Source organism: Onychostruthus taczanowskii, unplaced genomic scaffold (assembly GCF_017590055.1).
Source record: "Onychostruthus taczanowskii isolate IOZ18803 unplaced genomic scaffold, ASM1759005v1 scaffold104, whole genome shotgun sequence".
Lineage (NCBI taxonomy): Eukaryota > Metazoa > Chordata > Aves > Passeriformes > Passeridae > Onychostruthus > Onychostruthus taczanowskii.
The window spans coordinates 1,313,741-1,338,743 of record NW_024496968.1 but is presented as its reverse complement, the minus strand read 5'-3'; the positions used below and the strand labels follow the sequence as shown (position 1 = coordinate 1,338,743).

Below are 25,003 nucleotides of genomic sequence, written 5' to 3'. Positions count from 1 at the left end.
TTGACCTTAATAGTATATCATACTAATCAGTATTATAATATCAATCATAGTACTGTAGTATCTTTCTTTTCACTTATTTTAGTGCACAGTTTTTTTCAATAAACACTGTGCAGCCCGTTAAGTCTGTTAATATGACACTGCATTGTGTGCCTTATGATAGAGCAAAATAATCACCTAAAACCTGAATCCATGAACTAACAATTGAAAAGTGGTGTTAGTGAGTCACTCTGAGCAGTATGATTTTACTTCATTAAAAGCAAGAAAATCACTCTTACTCCACTTAGGTGATCCACCTAAAATCATCTTCTCTTTGAGGTTACTGAGGTCATTTCAATAGCTTTGGAGATTGTATAACTGCAGTTCAGTTGGGCTAACCTCCTGGTAATCACAGTGAGAAAAGGGCAGCTCAGGGCAGGATGATTCGGTCTGAGTACAGTGAGTGTTCTCACACCATGGCATGACTGAAGCATCATCCAGTTCCAACATTTCGAACAGGCCAGCATATTCCTCAGCAAGGAAGGGAAACTGCACTGCAGTGTCACCCACCTAGAAATTAGAGAAATCCATAAACGTACAGATATTTATAAACCATACATAAGTAAATTGCCACACGTCATTTCAAGGCAAGCATGGATGGTTTCAGTTCAAAAACGCAGCTTTACATTAAAGCAGAACCCCCAGGCTTTTCTGCATATCATAAATAGGGATTTTAATTGTCCAATTAACATTTTCTTTTTTAGCAATACATCATGATTTCCAGCATTAACAGCAGCACTGCAGCTCAGGTCTCTCTGACAACTCTGCCTAATCTGCTTATTAAATGTTTTTTAAAGGCTTGGTTCCATGCCTGCCTCTTAGCATATATAGTCACCAGCAAAAAAGTGGGTGTAAAACTCTCCCACAACAGACTGATAACATTTTGCACACACATTATCCAGATGTATATCACTACAAAGCAGCAGAGCATGAGGATTTTATGCTTTGGAACAATATTGGTAGATTTTGAGCTAACTGTTACAGGAAACTATTAGGAGCTCATAAACAATTAACAATGAGACACTCATGTTTCTGCTGATTTAGCAGAAGGCAACAATCTGCTGGTGATTCACTGCTTGTCTCCTAACAGAAACACATAATTTGCTCATCCATTTCAGTCCCTGCCTAGTGATCCTAAAGGATAATGTTAACATTTTTCACCTGTCTTAGCACACAGAATAGGTATAATTAGACTATACATATACACACAGATAAGAATGTAGGCGTATACCCATCAGCATTAAGTGAGGATGGAGATCTCAGTACAAATAAAGCAGCACCAACGGCAACATGCATTCTGAATTAGACTTTAAGAATGACAGAACTAAGACTGCTTTTCTCCTGTTGCAGAAATGTGCTTTTATTACTGGTCAAGAAGACAGGCTTCCTTTTAGGCCATGGAGCAGACCTTTCCTACTGACAGCTGAACTTATTTTAATTAAATTCCAAGCAAGACCATAAGGGAGGAAACTTTTTTAATAATTTTTGCACAAATCAAGTAATACTAGCTTTAGGATCAATATTTTCTGCAGTTACACTGCTACTGCATACAGTCTTTGACATAAATAGGGCAGGAGATCTTTCTCCTTTTTAATGCCTTTATTAAAGAGATTCAGCTCAGGTGGGGAGAAATCGATGGGTCACGCCCACGCCGCCGCTGTCCCCAAGAGTGGCACGGAGGAGGAGGGTGATGCAGCTCTGTCCGCTGGTCTGCAGGCAGAGCTGGGGACTGCGTCCTCACGGGAGATTCGCAGATTCCTACTTTTCAGTCCAACGCTCCGGGTCCCCTCCTAGTGAACATCCTTAGGTCAGGGTGAGGGGCAAAAAGGATCCAAGCAGGCACTGGACTTCACGCCCATCCTTAGACATCACCTAGGGTCCCCTAATTCTATATTGGTCAGTTGTTTTTAGGGGTTTTCCTAGAAAACGGGAAAATTTTGGAGCAGTGCATTTCTCATCTGCATACGTGGTCTCAGGCCACTCCTATTCTCCTGGGCTGCCGTGTCCAGGTGTAGCTCCGGGGCAAGCACCAGGGAGGACAATGGCTAAATCACCAACCATTGACGGGCAATTAAAGAACTCTTTAACAATTAAGCTAATTTAACAGCAACTGGTCCCACCGGTTTTAGCTCTGTAACCTTAAACAAAAATAGGTAACTTTTTATTCATAACAGTCTTCACCCCAGCTTGTATGATCAGTAGTTGGTTGTTGGGTTCTTCAGCTATATTTTGATGTCAGCTACAGGGGAAAAAAAACCTATGATTTTTGCATGCAGTAGTCCCTGCACTTTGGATCTGCTCTCTGCATTCATAAATATAATTTTTCACAGACAAGATAAAACATTCAAATTAAACATTAATCCTGTCCAAGGACAAAGGAGGGCATTTAGTGAGTCTTGACATAAAGTTCTGTCATTCAAATAGTCACCTTGGTAGTTCCTCTCCCATTAAGTGTGATTTCCCCATTGTCCTTTCAATGTTATTTTTGCAAGATATCATGGTTCTGTTTCACTTGCAGGTTCCCACAGTCCCTGAAGTTCATTATCCTTCACTACTGGTCAAAGAAAGAAACAACCTAGGAACGAATTAAATACTGGATTTCAAGGAGGTAGCTATTTGTAGTGATATTTCCATTCATTTGTTTTCCTTTGTGGTGCTTTCAAAACTACCCCTTCTGAGCTCTGCCCATTCAAAGTGCAAGTGCAGCTGAAAAGTACTATTTAGTCCACCTGAACTGGCACAGAAAACTAGCTGCATCAACAGAGCTGAGTTTATTTCTTTCATTGCATATGGCAACATGCACATCTTTCATTTTTGCCAAACTAAAAGCAAAATCCCTCAAATTTATGTAGTATACTTATACCCTATGCTCTAAATAGTGGAGAGCAAAGCCTTAGGTTGTACTTTCTGTGTGCTGAATTTTAAAAAAAGAATATTAGAGGAGATTCCTGCATATGGAAGATATCTTGGTCTCTGATTAGGGCTGGGCAAAAATTACTCTGAGCACATTAAGATTATATAACGTTTTTTAGTATTGAATAAAATTGCTCTTGCTAGTCAGAGGTACAAAGTAAGCTTTGTGAAGAATCCAGGACAGGACACTAACCAGCCAGATGTCCAAGTGGTTTGGCCATTCCCCAAACTCCCCATGTGTTTTTTTCTGTCAAATGATCAGGAAAGTATATTAAGTTTGATAGAAAAGGGGACAAAGATAGAGAAAAGGACAAAAGTATTTATTTAAATATGACAGTCTATAACATCTGGATTGGGAGTTTCAAACTATCCACTTGGTTTCACAGTGAAAATTAAAATGCTTTGACTCTTCTTAACTAGGAAAAAAAACCCTCACAACAAAACACATTAAGCAGAATAGTAAAGGATTTTCTTTTGCCTTTCCCTACAGTCTTTAGGCTTTTATAAGGGAAAATTTTACTTTGTGTGAAAGAGCGCACCAAAGTTACAATTAGTTGAAATCAGGACTACTAAATCAGTATTACTTCCTTGTAGCAAACCAGATCCACACAGCAAAGGGGAGCAAAGCATGGGAATTAGAAAGGAAAAATAATTTCTGTTTCAACTCACTTGCCCTTGGAAAAAGACAGACCCAGCACAGGGTCTTATCAGCCACTCCAAAACCTGGCAAACTCTGAGCAGTATCTGACAACTTCAATTCTGCTTTTAGCTGCCCTTTTAGTCATGGGTTCATAGCAGGGAAACAAGACATGCCACAGCCTTAATCAGCTAAGTCACACACCCTAGGAAAACACCCACACACAAAGGTCAGAAAAAGACCTCTAAGAGGAGAGTAAAAAAGAAAATGAGATGGGAGGTGATGGTGAAACCCAACTGTTGTGTATTACATAGATTCCATTTGGTGCCATGGATTTGGCTTAACTCGGGGGAATGACAACACCCTGCAGTCTCTTCTCAGTGGAGGTGGCCAGAAGATCTGTCAGGATTAGATGACAACTGTCCATCTGCCCCATCTGTCCCTTCCCTTCATTTCAATATCTGTAGGCCCAAAGAACCAATGCCAGGGGAAGATGGTGGATTTACTTACAATGTTTAATTATCTTAGAAAGATCAGTTACTGATGTATTTTGGTTTGTTTTTACACAATGGAGAATTTTACATATTCTGCTCCCTATTATTAAAAAGAAGAAAAAAGACTTAATCAGACATGGCAAAAGGAAGCAGATCATTGGAATTGTGCTAAAGGAAACACAAGCTGAGACAACTATGTCACTTCCTTAAACCCTGCAACACTCAGTAATTGCATTTTTCAAAGTACAAAAGCCTATTTTTCTCAGTTTTCTTAGATTATCAGGTTTGCCCTTGAGCACACAAAAGTCACTGGTTTAAAGTCCAATTGGATTTGCCTTTGATTTGTTCTTGATCCCACAGAATCTTGACATAATAAAGATTAGATCTAGAGGTAACAAAGATTTTCTGCCATCTAAGTATTATTGCCAGTTGCAGCTTCCTTAGTATTTTGCTGAGATTTATTTGTGTCTATCAGCTTCCTTCAGGATACTGCTTCATGTCACAGAAACTGTACTGCAAATTTTAAAAACTAGTTATCAATCCAAAATTATCTTTATTAATTTTTTTGCTATTAATTCTTCCTAGTATGCTAAAAAAATCCTTTTAAGCACATATAATATAGGATATTATTACCAAAGGTTCTGCAGAATGCATATTAGAATTTTGTTTGCATACAGAGGGCCTGTTACTATAACTCTTGTTCTCCTGGGTGGCTTTGTTATGATAAGACTGTAAAAATAAGAGTTTTTATTGTGAAAAATCAAAGATATGTGAACAAGATTTTGACTCATATGCAACTGAAAGTATACAAGGGCCAATTCATGTGCAGAAACAATGGCCCAGCAATTGAACATGTGTCAAGAATAGACAAGTCATTTGACTTTAAAAAAACTATATAAGTACATGGGCCCCATCTTTTTGATCAGAATATGAATCACACAAACTACATACTCCTGAAAAAGCCCTCTCTCACTACATTTAGTGGAAGACATCCAATTTAGATTTCTCAAGGAGGCTGTGCTCCCATCTGTGGTGACATTAGCAGCAAAAAAAATCTCTTCATATGCTTGCTACCCATTTTATAAAGTGAAACAGCAGTCACTCCACGAGGGGAAAAGGCAGTGTGACAGCCACAAGCAGGTATGGAGCAGCAGGTTACAACTGTGGGATGAAGGGCTGTGCCCTGTGGGGAAATGAAGTAACAGGGCCTGCTCAGGGACACTTGGAGCCCAATCACCAGGAGCACACCTGCCACGTCTGTGTCACAGAGTGGCAGCAAGGAGTTCCTGCAAGTGCCTTCCCAGAGCTGCTTCCCACAGAGAAATCTACAGTGACAAGGAAAGCAGTTCTAGCCCTGGATACTCAGTACCCCTGGGACTTGTTTTCACAAGCCATCCCAAACATACAGTGCTTGGACTGCAAAATTTTTTAATTTTGGTAATTTAACTACACATTCAGTGTAAGTTGGAAGCACATAGCTACACAAGACTGTAACAGAGCCATTGCCACTGAAGACAACCAATGCCATAAGGGAAACAGCTGGTACAGGAGCATCCATGAGAACATTGTTGCATAAGCACACTTAATCCCATTATAACAAACAAGACTTTCATCACAAGATGAGAACTTCAAAAACTCCCACTGTCATGGGAGGAAGACCAAGAGACACAAGAGGATATCAGCAATGCATTACTGATTAAAGATCAAGTCATAAAACAGTTTATATAGGTCATACCATTATGTAATGCTTAACGACCAAGCCAGGAGGAAGTTCCTTGCCCCAGCAAACTCTAATGATTGTTTTTAGTGTGTGCATCATAAGAAGCAACAGTAGAGCCTGGTGCTTAGAGCAGTTTTTGAAGGAAGAGGTATTTGACATCAGGAAAGTGTGAAACCGTGACTTGTTTGACCACGGAGCTGTAAACCACGTGCCAGAGGAGGAGCAGTAGGGCTAGAGAGACACCAGACACAAAAACAGACACAAAACACTGGGAGAGATAAAAGTGAGTAAAAGAAGGTTTGATAATTTCAGAGGGTGAGGAAGTCACAGAAGCTTAGATCTGAACACATTTTGCTTGCAGGATGAGTTTCATTGTACAGATGGTGAATATTACATCTCAACGTAAAGGCCATTACACTGTATGTGCTGGCTTCTGTTCAGCAAATACATTCTGTTTCTTTCCTATCCCCATGAATTTACCATTTTTATTTAATATGAATTTTAAGACATTGGAGCTTACATAGTCCCAGCCACAGATCCAAAAGTTACGGCTGAAATGTAGCTCCAAGCTGTCCTCTGGCCCTCCTCCACCCAGGGAGAGCTCTGGCTAAGTACAGAGCTGTAAAATTTCTTTTAGGTGACCAGAAGGCTTGTATATTTGTGTGCCTCCTGAGTGATAATCTTCTCCAGACACTCATACATGTATTTAGGGATCACAGTAGACATAAAACTGAAGAGCTGAAATCTGGAAGTCTGCTGTGCAACTGACCAAATGTTTCCTTCTCGATTTGGTATTTTCTTTCCCTTTCCGTGTTACATAAAACAACCTTATAGGTTTGATTCCATTTAGTTGTCAGCTATAGTGGATATTTTTAGTACAAAAATTTCAACACTATCCTGAAACAGTGTTAAGCTAAGGACAGACAGTGACATGGACAAATGTAACTTGACCCTACTTTTCTAAACAACAGAGATACAGAAACTGAAGTTAATCTCTCATGCTGTAGCTGTTTTCAAACTAAAACTGCCAAGAGGAAAGGAACACAGTAAACATCTTTGAGTATACAAACGCTACAGAGAAGATGGCAGATGACAAGTTTCTTGAAAAATTTTAAGAAATGCAGATGTGGAAAATTATCATCTCCTAAATTATCTCCTTATCCGTGACTACTTCTGTGTTTGTCTCAAGAAGCATTCACCTTCCTCTCATATCCACATGCAATTTGCTAACTTTTGGTAAAAGAAAATAAATTATTTCATGCCAAGCCTATAACAAAAAGGCACAGAAAAGAATCACAATAAATACACCAATGCTATCTAGACCTCTGGTAAGCTTTACAAAGATGCTGGAACCCAGATAGGTACATCCTGTGTAACAGTGATGCCTGCACAAACACTTGAATTTTTGATAAAATTTAAGCAACATGAAAAAAAAACAAACCTTAGTTCTCCACTGCCCTTCACAGTCACCTGAGCCAAAGCAGCACCCTGAGAACAAGCTGCAGGAGATAAAGAGATCCTTTCTTTTTAAGATCTCCCCACAATTAGATGAATGGCAACAGTTTTTGTTTGTAGCCTGAGAATGGATGAAGACTGACAGAGGAAATCTTAATCTCTAAGGAGATGTACTCTTTTATTTGCTTTAATGGAAGAAAATTTAGTCCTGTTAAAAGAAACCTTTCAATGCAAAGCAGACTTACTTCCTTTGGTAATATTATTCAGTATTTAAATAACCAGTTTAACAAGAACACAAAGACCTAATTTCAGAACTGGATATCAGGTGGACATGCAATTAACAGTCTCCAAAGAGAATTACAGTCTGAGCCTATTTAAATGACTGTTGTGAATAAGATGTTTGACTGCCCTGTTTCTTTCCTATCTGGACTTATTAATAGCCCTGTCTCAGTGATTATATCTAGGTAAAGGGACTATCAAAGTGTTCCTTTCCATTTTCAAAAGGTACTTTCTAGTGTTGTCAATCTGAATCTTCATATATATGTAAAACTTTGCTTATCTATCTTTAGTATTTTTATACCAACTGCTGTTTCAGATTGCCTGTTTTGTTCTCCCACTCAATATAAATATTTATTCATTATCCAAGATTTGATTCTACCCATAGAGGCCAGTGATTTTTAGTTTTTATCACCTTTAGTTTTGCTTCTGAATTGTCAATGGTACACATATATTTATCACCACATGCTAAAAAACTGATTGTTATACTCCATATATAATAAGAATTGCATCTAGTTGAGCAGGTATTTTTGGTGACTTGTTTCAAAATTATATTAGATATAATTTTGATTAGAAATAGTAACTTGTCACATACTGAAGCAAGAACTGAAAACTGAAATATGTTTGTCTGAAATTGAAAAGGTGGCTGGCTACATAACCAACTTTGAAATTAAATCCTGTCTAGATAGCCTTCAGAGTAATTCACCTAAACTTGAAGGCCTGTATGAGATGAGGAATGCCAGGCTTCCCAGGCAGAATATTCAGCACTTTTAGCCTATCATGTTTTGGCTTTTACAAGATTTTTTTGCTAATAACAGGCCAAAGTGAGGGCTCTGTGTTTGATTTACTGTTAGCCAGTTTAAATATATAATACTGTACAGACAGACTTGAACAGTAAAGATGCCTAGTCTTCAAAATTTTTTAAAGACAACAAATTACGGCCATGCACTCACCAAGACAGAACTTGATTTGTTTGGATTTTATGCCCTGTCTTTGACTTTCCAGCTACTGATAAATAATTGCACAGTGGGAAGCTCCTGCAAATCGGAATTCTTAAGGAAAAATCTCATTGCTTCAGTTCTCAAAAGCTAACTTTAGCATATTAAGTTTTGCCTCCTAGAAAACTTTAGTGAAGCCTCCTTATAACTCTATGAATCTAAGAGTTTCTCCTCTTATATCTATAAATATTATTCAGAGATCTCAGAGTGACTGTGAGCAGATTCTGATGACTGACAAAGCTAGCAAGAAATGCCTGGAGTGCTTTTCCTGATCTTGTCTTTCTAACAGAGCACAAGTCAGCAATAATATATTAAAGAATGGAATTGCAAAATTCATGAGGGGAAAACTATAGCCAGAGGTTTTCCCCTGTGCCATTGTCTGCAAGCACATGAGAAGATTCATACTGTCCATAGATAATAGGTATTTCTGAAACAAAGTCAAGCACCAGCTAAAGACAGATATTTTAATCCCACAACCTACATGGCTTTCTAAGAAAGATGCAATTTAAATCAGAGGTAAAGGTATTAGGCCGAATTAACTGATAAGGTACCCTAATCTTCTTCTGTAAAAGAGATTAGAGTGACTGATTATTTTAATAGTCTCTTCTGAGCTTAAAAACCATGAAGGCTTTGCTCTGCTTTTTTTTTTTTTTTTTTTTTTTTTTTTTTAAGTTGATCATCAAGAGTGCAGTGCCTCTTGACATTTTTGGACAAGTGCCAAGATAATACAGATATTGCACAGATTATTAAAATTTAGAACATTCCCTAAAACTTTTGAGAAAAAGAAAATATTGAAAAACTAGCCACACAGAAAGTTTAGTTAAGAGAATGAATATATTAACAAGATTTTTCATGCACAGCATTTGTCTGTTCTCACTGCACTTGCTGTTTTGCTAACTCTTAGTGTGTCCATCAGGCTGGCAATGCTCATGTAAACTTGTTTTGCAGCAGTTCAGTTTTTTAGCTGGTCTTGCAGCCTCGGGGGCTGGGAATGCTTCTCTATTTATTCTCCTCTACAAAACCACAGAGCCCCTTCCAGCACATAGAAACTATTAGAGTGATGAATTATCCATTCCCTCTGCTCCCAGATGTAACCATCTCAGTTACTCGTACAACTAAATATTTGTTGTCATCTCACATTTGTAAGTCTTCTACCGTGGCCAAAGTAGGAAAGCAGCAACACATAAATCAAAAGTTTTAATTTTCCATTCCATATGCCACAGTCTGCTAGAAGAACCAAAACAAACTGAAGTAGCTGTAAAGAAACACAGACCTTACAGCAGTGTGTACAAGACAGCAAATGCAGTCTTTTACCAGACCAGTTAATGTTATGTAGGCCTTCTATAACAATTATTTGCTTAGAAATTTTAGTGTCTCATTTTTATTGTGCTGAATGGAAGAGCAGTTCAGCTGCTGTTCTGAATCTCTCTCCAAATAAGTATTTTTCTTCCCATAGCCCATACAGGGAACCGAGCACAGCTACATTCCTAAACTGAGTGCCCAATTCCTAATAGGCAACGTGACTGCCCTGTGCTCAGCACAGCACACACTGCCATCCACAGCCAAGGCAGCCTTTTGCCATTTGAAGCAGACAGCAAAGCACACTCTCCCAGCAGGCTTCTCTCATGCACTGGCAGAGTTTAATTCAGCAGAAACCTGTGTGCACCACATGCACCTGCCAGAAAGTGCTCTATGGCTTTTGCCCTACATGGCCAGCTGGGAGCCCAGGGAAACTTCATCTCTCAGGATAATACAAGGTCCAGGGGCAGCAGTAGGCTTAGAGGCCTTCAAAGCAAGATGCCTGCACTTACCTATTTTTCCTAACACACAGTTCCAGGAGAATGGAGAATGTCTGGGATAATGTCACTGTGCTGTAAAATCACTCTTCCCCCAGCTCTCAGCTCTGCCAGCAGCACATGACATATGAAGGGAAGCTTCAGGCTGAGGAAAAAGAACCCAGACCAGACAGCAGCATGAAGAAGGTGAAAATACAGGAAAGGGGATAATAGGATTTAGGACTTAGGATTTAGGATTTTTATAATGTTTTACAAGGGATCTGTTTTGCTGAGCTGCACTTTCAGCAGTAGACCTGTGAGCAGTTGTAGAGCTCCACTCTAGGCTCTATCTATATTCCAGTTTCAGCCCCAGAGTCTTCCATTTGTTCATTTCTGTGGTGAGGAAATCCCTAAAAGGGAAATAATCCATGCTTCAGCAGCCCCTGGATGAGAGAAGGATGGTGGGGTGTAGGGCATGGGGATGAGTCTGGATACAGCCCCTCTGCCACCTCTCTCTTCCCCTGAGCCTGCCTTCAGCCTGTCCTCTTAAGTGTCTCTGTGTATGACAAAGAGGGAATCACATGATTCCCTCTTTGCATGACCCATGGAGTAAGGACACAAACCCATTGAGAATCATCCTTCCAGCCCTCAAAAGTATCTGGAAGAGCAGCAGATGCTGCCTGGGGAAGGGATTCCCCTAGCAGTAGCCCACACATTCTTCACTGCCCAGGAGAATTTAAGCCCAAGATGGCCCTCCCTGTCTGTTTGACCTCTGTCTCCCCCTCTAAGAATGTCCGTCCTTCCTTCCTTCCTTCCTTCCTTCCTTCCCACATAGTAAGTAAGCTCGATGGACTCTTTTTGCCATATGGCAAAAGGACGATTTTTTTTTTTTTTAATTAACAAAATTAAAATGTCAGTGACCTGGACTTTCATGAGAGATTTAGTTCTTTTGTCCTTTCATTTGGGTGCCATTTGTGCCTTTCTCCCTTTGCTGCTGTTGGGAAGAGGGTCAGGGAAGCAGTGTGAAATGACTGGGTTTCTACTGTGCTCCAAAGTACAGTCTAGGGTGCCTTCCTATTGTTTCTAGAAAGTTATTCTGCATCTTAAACTCTTGTGGTTTGTCTCCATGCCTGGGAGTTTTGGATTGCCCATTGGTAAGTGAGCAGAGAGATATTTTGGGGTAGCAGTCCTTTAGTCTGGCCAAAAATAAGTACAATTAAGATAAAATAAGGGGAAAAAAGGACAAGTTTTTGCCAAAAATTAACTGTTGACAGAGCCACCACAATGTACCATACTGGTTACAAGTTTCAGATTTTGACCATTTTATGTCACTTAGCTATTTTATGTCTCTATAACACAACAGAGATTTTACTATGTGACTCTTGCAGAGTAATTGCAGACAAAAAGACTGATAACTTTCAGTAAATTAGTTTTGTTAGAAAATCCTTAGTATGTCAGGACTTGGTGGCTTGTTGATCAGGTAGTTACCGAGTGTAAAAAAAATAAAGGTCTGTCTTTAATTTCCTGTTTGATCCACAGGCTCCTGCCAGCCTTGTTCTGCAAGACGGGGAGGAGGAGGCAGACTCCTCCTTGACACAGCCTGGAAGACAAATCCTGACTGCAGCCATAGTTGCACCAGGAAAGCAGCACTGGTCTTGGCAAAGCTTCTTTGTGCCATACAGAGCAAATTTCTTATGCTGTTGTGCAAAGCAGAGCCCTCCGCAGCTGGTGTTTGCTAACTGACAAAAACACGATGCAGCTATTTAAGACAAGGGTTACGGAGTCCTGTGCTGAATGTGGGAAGGATGTAGCTGTCCCCATTGAAATATGGCTGCTGCCAACATTTTGGCTTTGCTCCTGCACTCTTCCATGACCATATTTGGGCAGGACTTCATTTTAGATCTTATCAAGTCTTTCTTGCCACAAGAAAAGATTTTGCAAAACTGTCAAGACTTTTGTTTCTGCATTTACTCCTTCAAATACTTCAGAGCTTCTGGAGGCTTTTGTTTTCAGTGCTTAGAATAAGTGCAATGCAACAAAGTTTTGACAGTCCAAAATTCTATTTGCACAGTACTTCTTGCTGTTATAATTTATAGCCCTGCATGGGGCATTTCTCCTATGCTTTTTAATTCATAGTAATGCCATAACTTGAAACATGGTCCTTGGATGTCAGTGGTTCAACATGAGTAAACAAACTTAAGCAATAAGAATCTAAGTCAATTACCCTTTTAGTCAAAGAAAAGTGTGTGTCTGAACTGTGGACTTTTCAGCCAGATCTCATTACCACTTTTCAAGTAAGCATTTCTGAATAGTTTGAACACCACCAGCAAAACCAGGAACATGAACGCTGGCAGGGTAAGCTAGGTGTCCTGTCAGTAGCATTACACCTTCCAGCTCAAAACATGATGGCTTCTTTTGCCCTTTCTCCCACATTTCTAACCTTAATTGCTGTGGAGTCGGGGCTGCCATTTAGCAAACTCCTTGAGCCATGCTTTAAATTTATTTAAGCTCACTCCTACAAAATAAAAGTTGTCCTCACACTCTGCCCACCTTGTCTCTGCATCTCTCTTGGCCATTCACAGTGAGCAGCTGGATAGTGAAACAAGACAGTGTTATTTAGGTGCTTTGGCTTCCCAGGCAGTGTGAGGAGAGGGTCAGAGTTGCAGCCACTGAGGTGGCTGAGGCCCCTTCCTGCAGCTACCAGCACTGGAGCCAGCAGGGATGAGTGGGGAGACTGGGGACAGGGCCAGGCAATGACAGCACCAGCTCCCAGGCACGAACACCACCAGTGGGTCACTGGCAGGCTTCCACTTCAAACAGCCCACTGTGCATTAGTGCAGTCTAAATAGGCATTTGGCAAGCCTCACATCACCTCATGCGAGAGCATCTCACTCCTTAATGTCATCATTAATTCTGCACTGACCGCATCCCTTTTCAAGGAGGAAACAATAAAGAAAGGCAAAATTCTTGATGCAACAGTGCAGAGAAGCCTCAAGGGTTGTGGTTCCAGAGGACAGACCTTGCTGACAGGTCCACTGCTTTCTACAGGATTACTACAATACAGTGAAAAACAGAAAAAGGGGAGTAGAAGTAGTCAAAAAAGAATATAAATCTGAACACAATCTGATCCAACTCAGTACCATATTAGGTATTAGAAGTAAATCTTGAAACTCCCAATCTTGAATCTCTCAACAGTTTGTCTTCACTACTCAAGAATAAAACTTCAGGTCAATCCTTCACAGAATTCCATTATAAGTCATGGTGTTGCAGGAGACATGTATATGCCCAGTTCTAAGAAAGAGAAAATAAAAGTGATTTTAAACTGTGTGCAAAGAATCTACTAAACTACTATAGTAATGACATGCATGGGAATTAAAATATCCAGTCGCAAAACCAGAAGGTTTGGAAACAAAGCAGCTGAAATTGCATTTCTCTGAGGTAACTACTAAAAGGATATAAAGGGGTACAGATAACATCATGCAAAGGATATCTGTGAAAGCATGTTAAAAAGGTGCTTCTCTTCACACTTTGTCTATGGATATCTCAAAACCTTTATTTCTAGTCAGCTAGAAGGAGGTTCAGACTGTTTATCTGACTTCCACATGCGTGGTACATGCATTTATTTTATTGCTTACACTCTGATGTGCTGATGCCCAGCAGCTTCTCAAACGTGTACCTGATAACACAGTGCTTCCTGTAAATTTGTAATATTTATTACAACATCAAGAATGATGAAAGAAAAAAATATATAGTTGCTGTCAGCTCAAAGCAAATCTATCTGGTTGATGGATGATAAGAATTCCTCAGTAAGAACCTCAATAAAAAGTTTGTAGTTTTTTCCATGTGAACAGCATCTCTTGGTAATTATCCATTCCTATAGGGCACTTGGATCCTTTACATAATCATAAGTTGTGAGACTAAGTTCCCACTCCAGTAGAAAAATTAGTCACTTCACTCAAATTTCTGTGGCAGAAGAGGCTGGTACTCCCCATTTCACGTGCAACAAAGAATATAATTGCCCACAAAGCATGTGAAGAACTGTGCTTAGCTTTACTCAAAAGGCATATTGCATAAAAGCTGTAAACTCTCAAGCTGAATATAGAATTCTCACTCTTTCTAAAGACTATTCATGCTGATCCACACAAGCATTGATGATTAACTACACTGTGCGCCTCCAGCTCTCCTTTATGGAGCATAAGGCTGTGCTTGTAGGATGGTACACACCTGCTAAATACATTTTTATGGAATGAAATCCAACCTCTGTGTTCACTGTCCTTACCTCATGTGCTTAAATGTCCAGTTGTCTCTCTGAAATAATGAAATATTTTATGCTTATACATATTTTTTTCCAGCAAAAAGTTATTTCTTAAAACTGTTGTGCCTTTGAAAACATAACAAGCTCAGCAATATTTTTTGTCTAATAATCTAACATCCACTGCTCACACATTCTAGAATTCAAAAAGGTATGTAGCAGATTTCAGATTTTGGGATCAGTAATAATTTCACTGACTAATAAAGCAGAACCTTGAGTACAGTATATTTGGTTTCTACAGAGTAACTGGGTAACTCTATTCAGCAACATTTCATTTTACTGGGAAGAGGCAGCATGGTTGCTCTCTAACAACAGAATATACTTTAAAGTCAGGTCAATTGCATTCTAAGATGGATCAGGTTTATATTATAAATTGGAGTTCAGCCAATCCTTGAGTTTTGACAGAAGAATCAAAAGATTACAGGGACTACATTATCCACAGTTTTTCATTAAGGAGCCAAATCCATGGGTTTGGGGCTCAAATTGGAACACAAATTACAGGCTGCTAAGTCATATCTCACATGCTCTGTTGCAAGGTTATCCAGCAGTCAATTCCACAATCCTATAAGCAGTGGTAGCTTCCACACTGAGCTGCACTAGTTGCTTCTACAGGCAATACTTTCATGCACTGTTGCAGCTACTCTGTGGTAACAGCTGGTCAAGAATCCCAAGAACTGAGAATAAAATTCACACAAATTATTAGAAGAAAGCAATCTGCTTTGTGTGCTGACAATTTTCCACAGTAGCTTCATAGTAAATCAAGAGGTGACATATGGGAACTGGATTTCACTGATCCCTAGCCATCAGATAGGATGAGTCTACATCATTCTCCAAGTGCACACTTGGCTCTCCTCCCTGCATACGTTTGGGCATAGGGCCACGCTGAAGCTGAGTGCACCAGAAACTTGGTGCATCCCGCAGTCCACACTCAGCCCATCACCCCTTGCTGCAGTGTTGCAGGGCAAATGCTGACCAATTTGCACTCAACAGGCTGAAACAAAGTCTTGTCGTTCATGGATTCTTTTGTTTGTTTATGCTGTTTTAATTGGCTGAAAACAGAAGTGCTGAGGCGTAAAACCAGGCTGACTCCTGTTCTTACCTCTACCATCAGAGTGGTACCAAAGAATGTTAATCAATATAGGTATTGGTGTTTTATATAGGTAAATACTGGCTTGTCATTACCAGTAGCCATCTAGGAATGATCTATTTGAAATATTCCCTTGCAAAGACAACTGTTACAGTTCCATGTATATTACATAAGTGCAGGTGAAGAGTGTACCAGTTAATGGACTCACTGGACTCAAGTACCACAGACTAGTCCAGAGATTAGCATTTAAATTTACAGTTGTTTGCTGCTGTGTTCTCTGTGTTTTAGTTGGTTTGTTTGAATTTTTTAATCCAAGACTCACAACCATTTAAATATGTACAAGTAGAGGCCCTAATGACTGCAGTCTTCAAAACTTAATTAAAAACGCATCAGAACTCTCCACCATATTGTGCAGAACTGAACCCAGAAAGTGGCTCTTGTGGCTATGAAAGATGGAAATGTATCTCCCAGTCACAAATCCACTGACAGATTATGTTTCTTAATCCGAAACATTTCCCTGCTTACATGGCTGTTTCCAGGGACTGACAAAGCAGAGTATGACTAGAGGACCAGTCAGCTGTACTGGGTAGAACTAGCAGATGACCAAAACTTTAAGTATACTTAAATAAAATGCTTAAAAGTTCAATACCAGATTTGGACAAATCTCACATTTGATAACGTGGGATTTTCAGCCCTTGAACAGTAATCTGTGCCAATATCTGCTATCCTTCAGTCACAGCTGTCACAGCATCAAGCCTGGGAGAGTTCAAGTGTCTGCAATAATATTCTCAGGCATATGGTGTGATTCTTGGGGTGTCCTGCACAGGGTCAGGAGCTGGACTCAAAGATCCTGAAGAATGCTTCCAACTCAGTATATTCTATGATTCCATGATTATATAATGGCTTTTTCCCAATACCCATCAACAGGTGTACTCCTCACAGCAAGGGAAAATATCTTCCAGCACAGATACTAAAAAGGTTGTAATGTTTGTGACATAAATATTTGAAGTGCTTCAGTTTTTGCTTCAGAGGAAATAGCCATGCAGCCACACCCACAAAATATCTTGTGGAAAACTTATTTTAGAGATAAAACCAAAACCACTCATGTTTCTCTTAAGCTAATTTAGGGCTTTTCAGTCAAATTAATGCAAAGAAATATATTTAGCTTTAGCAGCAGTCTCATGTTTAATTTCATCAACCCTGTAACTGTTATCAGCTTTGTAGTAAATAAAGTGACTCTTACCTGGGAAAGACACAGGAGCACAGTTCAGGCATTTATTTTGCTAAGCAATCAGCAAATACACTGTTACAAGTTTTGGAATATCAGGACTCCTTTTGTAAAAAAGAAATCCCTGTAACTCAACTACACAGAGATAAACATTTACATCGTTCACACAATTTTCAGTTGGCTTAGGAAGATTCCCAGCAACAATAAAGCTGAGCACAATGCATGGATTCTTTGCAAATGGTGGCATTTCCTACAGAAGATACGAAAACTGTTAAGTATGACATCCAAGATACTTGGCAAATCCACATGACTGAAAGAGAATTGTAATGGTCTAGAAGCCAAGTAAAAACTGCAGTGGCAAGACTGGAAGCAGCAGCAGCAGAAATATGATGAATTTGAAAAAAAAAAAAAAAAAGTTCCACCGAAGTATAGAGCCAATAAAAGTAAGGAAATGAAAAAGCTCTCTCAGTTTACTTATAATCAAGGCATATTTTACTGACAGATCAAGAGACCACATGATAAGATGTCTTATATAACATTAATAATTTCACCTCATTACAGGCTTCATTTGAGCTACAAAAGCAAGAGATTTTGTATACTTCATGCTGACAGTTCTGGAGAGAAACTGCAATAAAATTCTCAGATTTATTCAGATTGATTAGCAATAACCACACTGCAGCAGCTGCCTTGCCATTGCTCAGCACTTTGTGTGCACAAACAGCACGAAATATGTGACAGTAGTGTGATTTTCCTGATATTTGTAGAGTTACACAACACAAAACATATATTTAAGGAGGTAGTTTAACTAAAAGGCAGCTCTTGTTTAAAAAATGGCCAAGTGAAACTCCAAGAGTATATAGAAAGTTAGCACAATGTATGTTCACCACTATCAAAGACTCTGAAGTTCAAACTCTCATTAAACAGTATTTGTTTAAAAATCACAAGAGCCTTAAAACACGAAAATATTTTTGGAGCATTTGCCAATCTTCATGTGCTGAAGCAAGGCACTCTAACACCTTCCATCACTCAAGAGTACATAATAGAATCAATGCCCACGTTGCTGGTTCTATTAGGCAATCTTCCTCAAGTATCCCTGAGATGGATAGCTACCATTAATCACACTGGACTGGAAAGCTCATCTATTCCTGGCTTCATAGGGTAGCACTTTCTCTCAGGTAAGTGCTTCAGAATGAGAGTAAAAATTACTTTCATAATCCCAGCCATCTATTTCAATGAAGCTAAGCACTGAAGGAGGTTTAACAGCACATCCTGTTAGTCCTCAAGTATTTTTGACAGGACTCCAACACCGAATATTCTTTCCAGATTACTGCACTAGGACTGATCAAACTGGTGTTTTGGAGAGGTAGTAATTTCTCCTGACACTTTAATAGCACCTGGGTCAGTACTAGAAAACCTGCTAAGAGGCGTTCTAGCTCACTTCAGCTCTCAAGAAATGAATATGACACCCGAAAGATAATGCTGATCAAGAACTGAGAATAAAACAGTATCACAAAAAGTCCTCTCGCTGATACTCATTCCCTCCTCCAGCATACTTGTAGCTTTGAGAAAATGCAGGCTATTTGGTTCTGTCCACTAAGTAATAAAAAATGTATTTTGTATTTTAGTACCTGGGAACTTTTTGAGGAAAAACAAGTATTTTATGGTTCAAGAACTTGAATCATTTATCTTCAGTGTGATTCTTTAAACTCTTTTGGACAAACAATCCTGTAAATGCACATAAAAAACTTCAACAAAACCCATGTCAAACCCTTCTTGTGGAATAACCAGGAATCTGGATGCAGTAGCAGCTTCCATTTGTAGGAGACAGTGACACAGAAAGAGGCAAAGCATGCAATATAATGCCTAATGAAATACTGCTGATCCAACATTTGAAAGTCTAAAATCTTCATGTACCCCTAGCTGACTGCTGACTCCTGTCTTACAGCATTTTCAGGTAATGCTTATCTTTAGAGACAAGATGCTATTTGGTAAGTACCCTGTACACTCCTACCTCATGTTAAGTTTTGAATGTCTTTCTTCAGTAGTCCTTACCATATGTGTATATCTGGTATTATAACAACTAAATCAAAGCTTCTATTCCTTTAGTTGCCCTGAAAGGTGAGGAACAATATTTGGAAGAAAGTAAAAGCAATAAACCCAAGTGCTTACATTTATTTCCTAAATAAAGCACAAACAAGGTCATGCTTTCGTAAGTAGCAAATCGTGGAACACATGAGTCAAGTTGTTAGGTTAAGTGGTGATAGTAAAATCTGATCTTATGGGCCTTAGAGAAACAATGTGTTTATGTGCTCTGCATTAGTATTCTGAAGAAAGCCATCTATTTGGTTACAGAAAAATTAAACAAGGCCAAAACTGTACCAGCAGATAATTACTGTGAAGCCAGCCATTACAAATGACCGATTATGCAAAGAGGGCCTCGTGCAGTGCTTAGCAGGAGATCTCACGAGTGGCAGCTTCCTGAAATAAAAGCAGCTGGGCACAGATGAGCTTGAGACAGCAGTTGAAAACAGGCCCTGACCCGGCAGGCAGAAGCACACGTTGTACCAATGCACCTGCAAAGAGCAGTCTGCTAAATAAGTCCTTTGGCCACACAAGGCAGCGTTTCATCTCCCTGACTTCCTGTCCCACCGCCACCCTAATCCACAGAGAGAGACAAACGCAGTTGTTCTCACAAGGTCACAGCAGGAACAGAAGTACGGAAGGAGTCCACCAACCACAGAGAACTGACACCTTTTCCAGACCTCACATTTGCACTCCACTTCTGAACCTCAACCTAGATTTCCAACTGATGGCCAGATCAAAAGGAATAAAGTTGTCCACTTCCTGGGAAAAAGCCACTTGGCAAGAATCTTGATGAAATTCAACAAAATCTGAAAATAATATGTATTTTTAGCTAAAACCACAAACATATGGCTAAAACCACAAACATATGGCATTCACAGGCCATTAGAGAACTCTCAGTCACATCCCCACACTTGTATTGTGAAGCCAGAGGAGAAACAAGTACAGATCAAGTATATAAAGAAGTAAAGTAAGAACAAAACATCCCCTAAAAGTTGCACTCTAATAGGAAAAAAATTAATCTTCTCAACACCTTGAGTAAGGAAAAAAAAAAAATCCATTACACCTACACACCCAGAGCTATTTTATCTGCTAGACTGAAGGAATTCGTGGGTCAAAATTGCACTGACACCTACCTATGTGCAGATACAGAGCTGATGCAGAGTTTTTACTTTTGAAAACTGTGGAAAAAACTGGCTATTTTGTTTTCATTTCTCCCAATATTTTTCCAGTTTCAGGGAATACCAGTGTCACTGAAAATCCTTTCAGAAACAATCATGTATGTAATGAATCCAACAACTTCAAAACAGGGGGGAGGGTGTTGTGACATGGGCTATCCTTTTTTTTCTACAGCTTCTTACCTAACCCTAGAACAAGTTCACGACCTAATTATTTCCTCCTCCTTCTCCCACTCTAAACATGCAAATACAACTCATCAATCCCAAGTGTGCATTAGATTTATGAAGTCTCCTTAAAAATTATTCTCAAATTGATGAATACATACAAATGTTTCCTTTCTTTTCATTTACTGCAATTTCTAATATTGCGAATATCTGGGTTGTAAGAGACTTATGTTTGCCACAACTCTTAATCTTTCAGCTCTTCCCTGAAGAACTGCCTGTTCTTCTGCAGTTAAGTTACCCTCTGTGAATCCCACACTACTCTACCTTCTTTTGTTATATGTAGTACATGCATAGAAATTTCTGCAGGTAGTGCAGCAAACTTTCCAGTCTTGTAAATCATTTTTATCAGCTATTTCTAGAAAGCAGTGACAAAGCCTTTTCAATCAAATGATAAGTGTTTTGTAACCTGAGTTTTTACTCAAGATAAATTTTGCTTCATAAAATATTTAAGTCATCAGCTGCCTAAAGAATTTTAAAAGCGTTTATTATAACAGCAAGGCACAGATAGATTCTTTACTTCTTGGTAGTTTATACCATTAAAATACTTCAGTTGAAAATTACATTAGTTTTATTTAGTTTTACTATCAGCTTATTATTAATTGTGGGCTTAAAACAGCACACTGACAAAGGATGCAATTAATAACATATTTTGGTTTTGCTATCTAGATGAAAACCACTATGTAACTAAAGAAGCAGTTAAAACACAGGGAATAATTTAACACGTTGTGTGGCTTTCTCGTTAGTATTTTAGCAATGACTGACATACACAGTATGAGCACCATTTATTAATATTATCCAATACTTGCCAGGTGAAAAATCTTCTCTTTCTGGAACAGTAACTTGTTCAGACATAGAAGAAACTTTTTTAAAGAAGACTCCTACAGTTTCATTTTGGCAGAACCTACAGAGAACCCTGATGTGCAACTATGGAGCAGGACTACTAGAGGGAAAAGGAGGAAGAGGAGGCCAATTTGACAGGGAGATGGGACAGGAAAGACCATGAGCTAAGAACTAATATGGGTTCAGTTTGAGTTTCCACACTCCTTCCACATACTTCACGCTCTTTCTGTAGGAAGGAACGGCAGAGACCACCCACCCTGGCCTGGGATCACTGCCCATTGCCTGATCAGAGCTGTAGGCACAGGATGCACTGGTGCCTTGGGGCAGTGAGGAAGAAAACAAGGCCTTTCATCCCGCAGTCGTCACGGCAGCTTCAGGCCAGCAAGGATAACTACTAGCTTGCTTTTGCCATCCTGGCTGAAGTTGAATCACAAGCCCAAACACCAAGTTTAGTAATCTCAAGGACTCCTTTGCACAGCTATTTATGTCAGGCGTGTGGCATGGTCAGAAACTCGCGACTTTCAGCCATGCTGGTATTATTAGAACAAACATGGGGGCAACCTCCACTGGGTTTTTCAGTGCTGCCTGCAGCTGGACAGTTTACAAATGCTGTGTGAAAGCAGAGTGGATGTGTTTGCCTTCTGTTCACAGTGCGTCTTCATTTGAAAACTGGCACCTACAGAAGCCTGACAATCAAATGAAAGAACTTTGTAGCAGGGCTGAATGGGCTGTGACAAGGCCATGATAAACTGAGGGCACAGGAATCCATTTCTCCAGTGACTGAGGACATGTGCTACTGTTTCTGTAAGGGAACCACCCTCCTGAACTAATTAATGGACTTCATTTTAAGACCCTGAATCCACTTTTTCAAGGCACACTCAGGTAAACCAGACATAGATTTAAAAAGGGAAATTAATGAAACCCAGTCATAATTACTAGTAAACAAATCCTTTTAGAAAAGGCAAGGCCCTCATAGGCCTCTCACTATTCCCCTCATTTTCTGGATATGACTTGTGTTTTAAGAAGCAGAAATTAACTGAAAGGGTGTATAACTTTCACACTGTTAAACAAGAAACCAGAAGCTTAAAAAATGCAGAAATACTTGCAAAAAATAATAATAAAAAAAAAGCAAGTTTTAGGGGTTTTTTTGAGAAATGAACTGACCTTCATAGCACTCTCATGACAAAATAAGCTGCACTAGATTCTTCCCAGGAGTAACAGCAGCACTGAAACAGACCTGGTAATGAAGGGGCAGGTTTAAGGGTAATATTCCCTCCTGACAGTCATAAAATATATGTGCCTCAAAACTTAATCTCCAGGCTGCTGGCCTGACTTACAATAAAAAAATCAGTATCCAAAGTCAATTACTCACAAGAACTAAACCAGAGTCATTTACAATGCATCCTAAATTTTCCATTATCTCTTACATCTAGAACCTTTGTTAGTAGTATTTAGAAAAGCACTGCAAATAATATAAATAATAAATTTGTCAGCCTTTCAAGTAAAATAGCCTTACCTGGTACAATTATGAGACTCTTTTGCTTCACAATTTACCTTAGTTCTGGAGACAAGAATGAAGATTTGTCTTACCCAAAATGTCAACTGACAATTTAAAATAACAAAGCTTTAAAAGAATTGTCCTTGATAAAAACATTTGCATAATAACAAGGAGTAATTATTCCAACAGACTGTCCCAATGACAAGTTTTGCAGGCAAACACGAAGATTTCCTCAGTGTGTCCTACCATGTGTGATACCACTGCTAAAGCAGCTGCACTCCATTTGAAACCCTCTGCTTGTACACCAGGTAACACCACCGCTGTTAGACAGCAGGGACCTCCTGCTGTCAGCTGTACTCACTGAACTGGCTGCTACTGATTTCAGGAAAATAAATCAACAAACAAACCAAGCTGAGCAACTCAAACTTTGACCCCATTCACACAATCAAATTTTCAGACTAATAAGGCATTCTGCTTCCAAATGTAAGAATATGGAAGAGTGCCAGAGGGGAGAGATTCCAAGCAATAAACTGATCAGCAGAAGTGCAATTACCAAAAACAAAGCAGAGAGGATTTTAATTTTCATATGCTGCATATTTCAGGAAATAAATAATCTTTTATATTAAGAACATTTTACTTTATTTTTGGCAGTCTAAACGAGTGTTCTACTGAGAAACCGTTCCCACTACAAAAATCAGCTGCTCAGCAAGGACATGTCACAAGTCTCTTGACATGGAGGCGGCAGGGGGAGGGGAGATCCATTTAGAAATTATTTTTGTAAGTCATTAAAGGATGAGCCATTATAAAAGATTCAGTTAAGAACACATTTACACAACTACTTTTAAAACCCCACAGCAGCTTCTATAATTTCAGGTTCATGGTACAAGCACATATTAACATTATCTGGTCAGATACCTGCACACATTTTATTGTTGCCATTTAAAGGATTCTAATAGGATAACACCATCTTTATTAATAAACTGTTGATACAAGACGATTCTTTCAGCATAAAGTCAGATGAAGACATTACAAAAATTATGTACTATTAACAGATTACAATAAACTATTAAAAGAACATCTTCCTTACAATATTGGTCTTCTGTTTACAATTAGAGACCAAAAAAATGAGGGGGGTCTGTCATAATATTTTACAAATTAGCATTTAAGTAATACTTGAGACACTTTTCAGAAATTATTGAAAACTATGAACAATTAGCACACTCAGTTAAATCTGAAGAATAGTCTACAATATTAACTGTTACATATGACAGTACTATTTGCTTTGAAAATCCCAGTTTTCTAGAAGGTTAAAATTTTGTAAAAGTCAGCTCCAAGCTTTCTGGCTGTCTACAGTAGCAAATATGCTGTTCTCATAATTTTCATGTACAAACGATTGTTTGTGTATGAATTAAGCTTGACAAGATAGGAATTAAGGTAAGAAGTGCCAGTACCCTTTATACAGAATAGACAGATTGTGACTTGCTGAAAGGTAGAGGAAGCACAAAGCAGACAACTCCATGGGCTCTGTCATTTCATTTCCCAATACAGATCTCGGATACTACTCAAGAAGATTGTATAGAATATAGTTCTACCATCGAGAACAATGTGTGCTCCCAAGCACAAGACTAAACACTGAGCAGATGATTTTTAAAAAGGAGATCTGTTGTACTTCAGTTGTTCTTGATCACTCAGTATAAAACATTTTGTGACTTTGCAGAAGAATCTCATCATATTTCTGTCCCTGGACTTGCCAAAACACACTAAAATAACAGAAGTCAAATTCTGTTCTATGCATATCCACTGCCATGGGAGAGAAATTCTTGCCCCTGATTTCAAAATTTTCCAGAGAACAGGAAAGCTTTGCAGTTTCCCCATCTCACCCTACACCTAGCTTCTCTGCTGGAGTCTTTGTGAAAACATAAAAATAAATAAAAGTATACTGCTGCGACTGAGAAACTAAATACATTCATGGTCCCAAGCCAAGGGCACCAGGCAGACTTGATTTGAAATATTAAGTTCCTTGATTAAAAATTTAAGACAATCAGACAAGCTATTGAGGTGGATGGAAGAAAGCTGTTTCCAGTGGGAAGAATTTTCTTGTTCTTTCTGGCAAACAGACCATCAAAAAAGGAAGTTCACCCACAAGTATCACAGTTGTTCAGTATCATATCCCAAAATGGGTTCCAGCCACTTCTCCACTTCTGCCACAGACAAATTTTTTCTCAGTGCGTAGTCTTCAACCTGCAAAT

At 39.1% G+C, this 25,003-nt stretch overlaps 1 protein-coding gene and 1 long non-coding RNA gene across 3 annotated transcripts in view; both read right to left on the bottom strand.

Annotated features, from left to right (window-relative positions):
- Positions 1-406: 406 nt before the first annotated feature.
- On the bottom strand, positions 407-23,019 carry LOC121341048. Of its 2 annotated transcripts, none has more exons than XR_005953383.1 (4): positions 22,773-23,019; positions 13,445-13,595; positions 10,341-10,470; positions 407-546 (listed from the first exon to the last, which is right to left on the bottom strand). It is a non-coding gene; the product is annotated as an uncharacterized LOC121341048 (long non-coding RNA). The 2 variants fall into 2 exon arrangements; XR_005953384.1 differs by lacking the exon at positions 22,773-23,019 and adding an exon at positions 13,940-14,001.
- A 336-nt stretch (positions 23,020-23,355) lies between these two features.
- MTR (5-methyltetrahydrofolate-homocysteine methyltransferase) overlaps positions 23,356-25,003 on the bottom strand; it is a 51,387-nt gene continuing 49,739 nt past the window's right edge. The window contains exon 33 of the mRNA XM_041413792.1: positions 23,356-24,995. Within this exon, the coding sequence (XP_041269726.1) occupies positions 24,903-24,995 (93 nt within the window). The 3' untranslated portion in view covers positions 23,356-24,902. The remainder of the gene's footprint in view (positions 24,996-25,003) is intronic.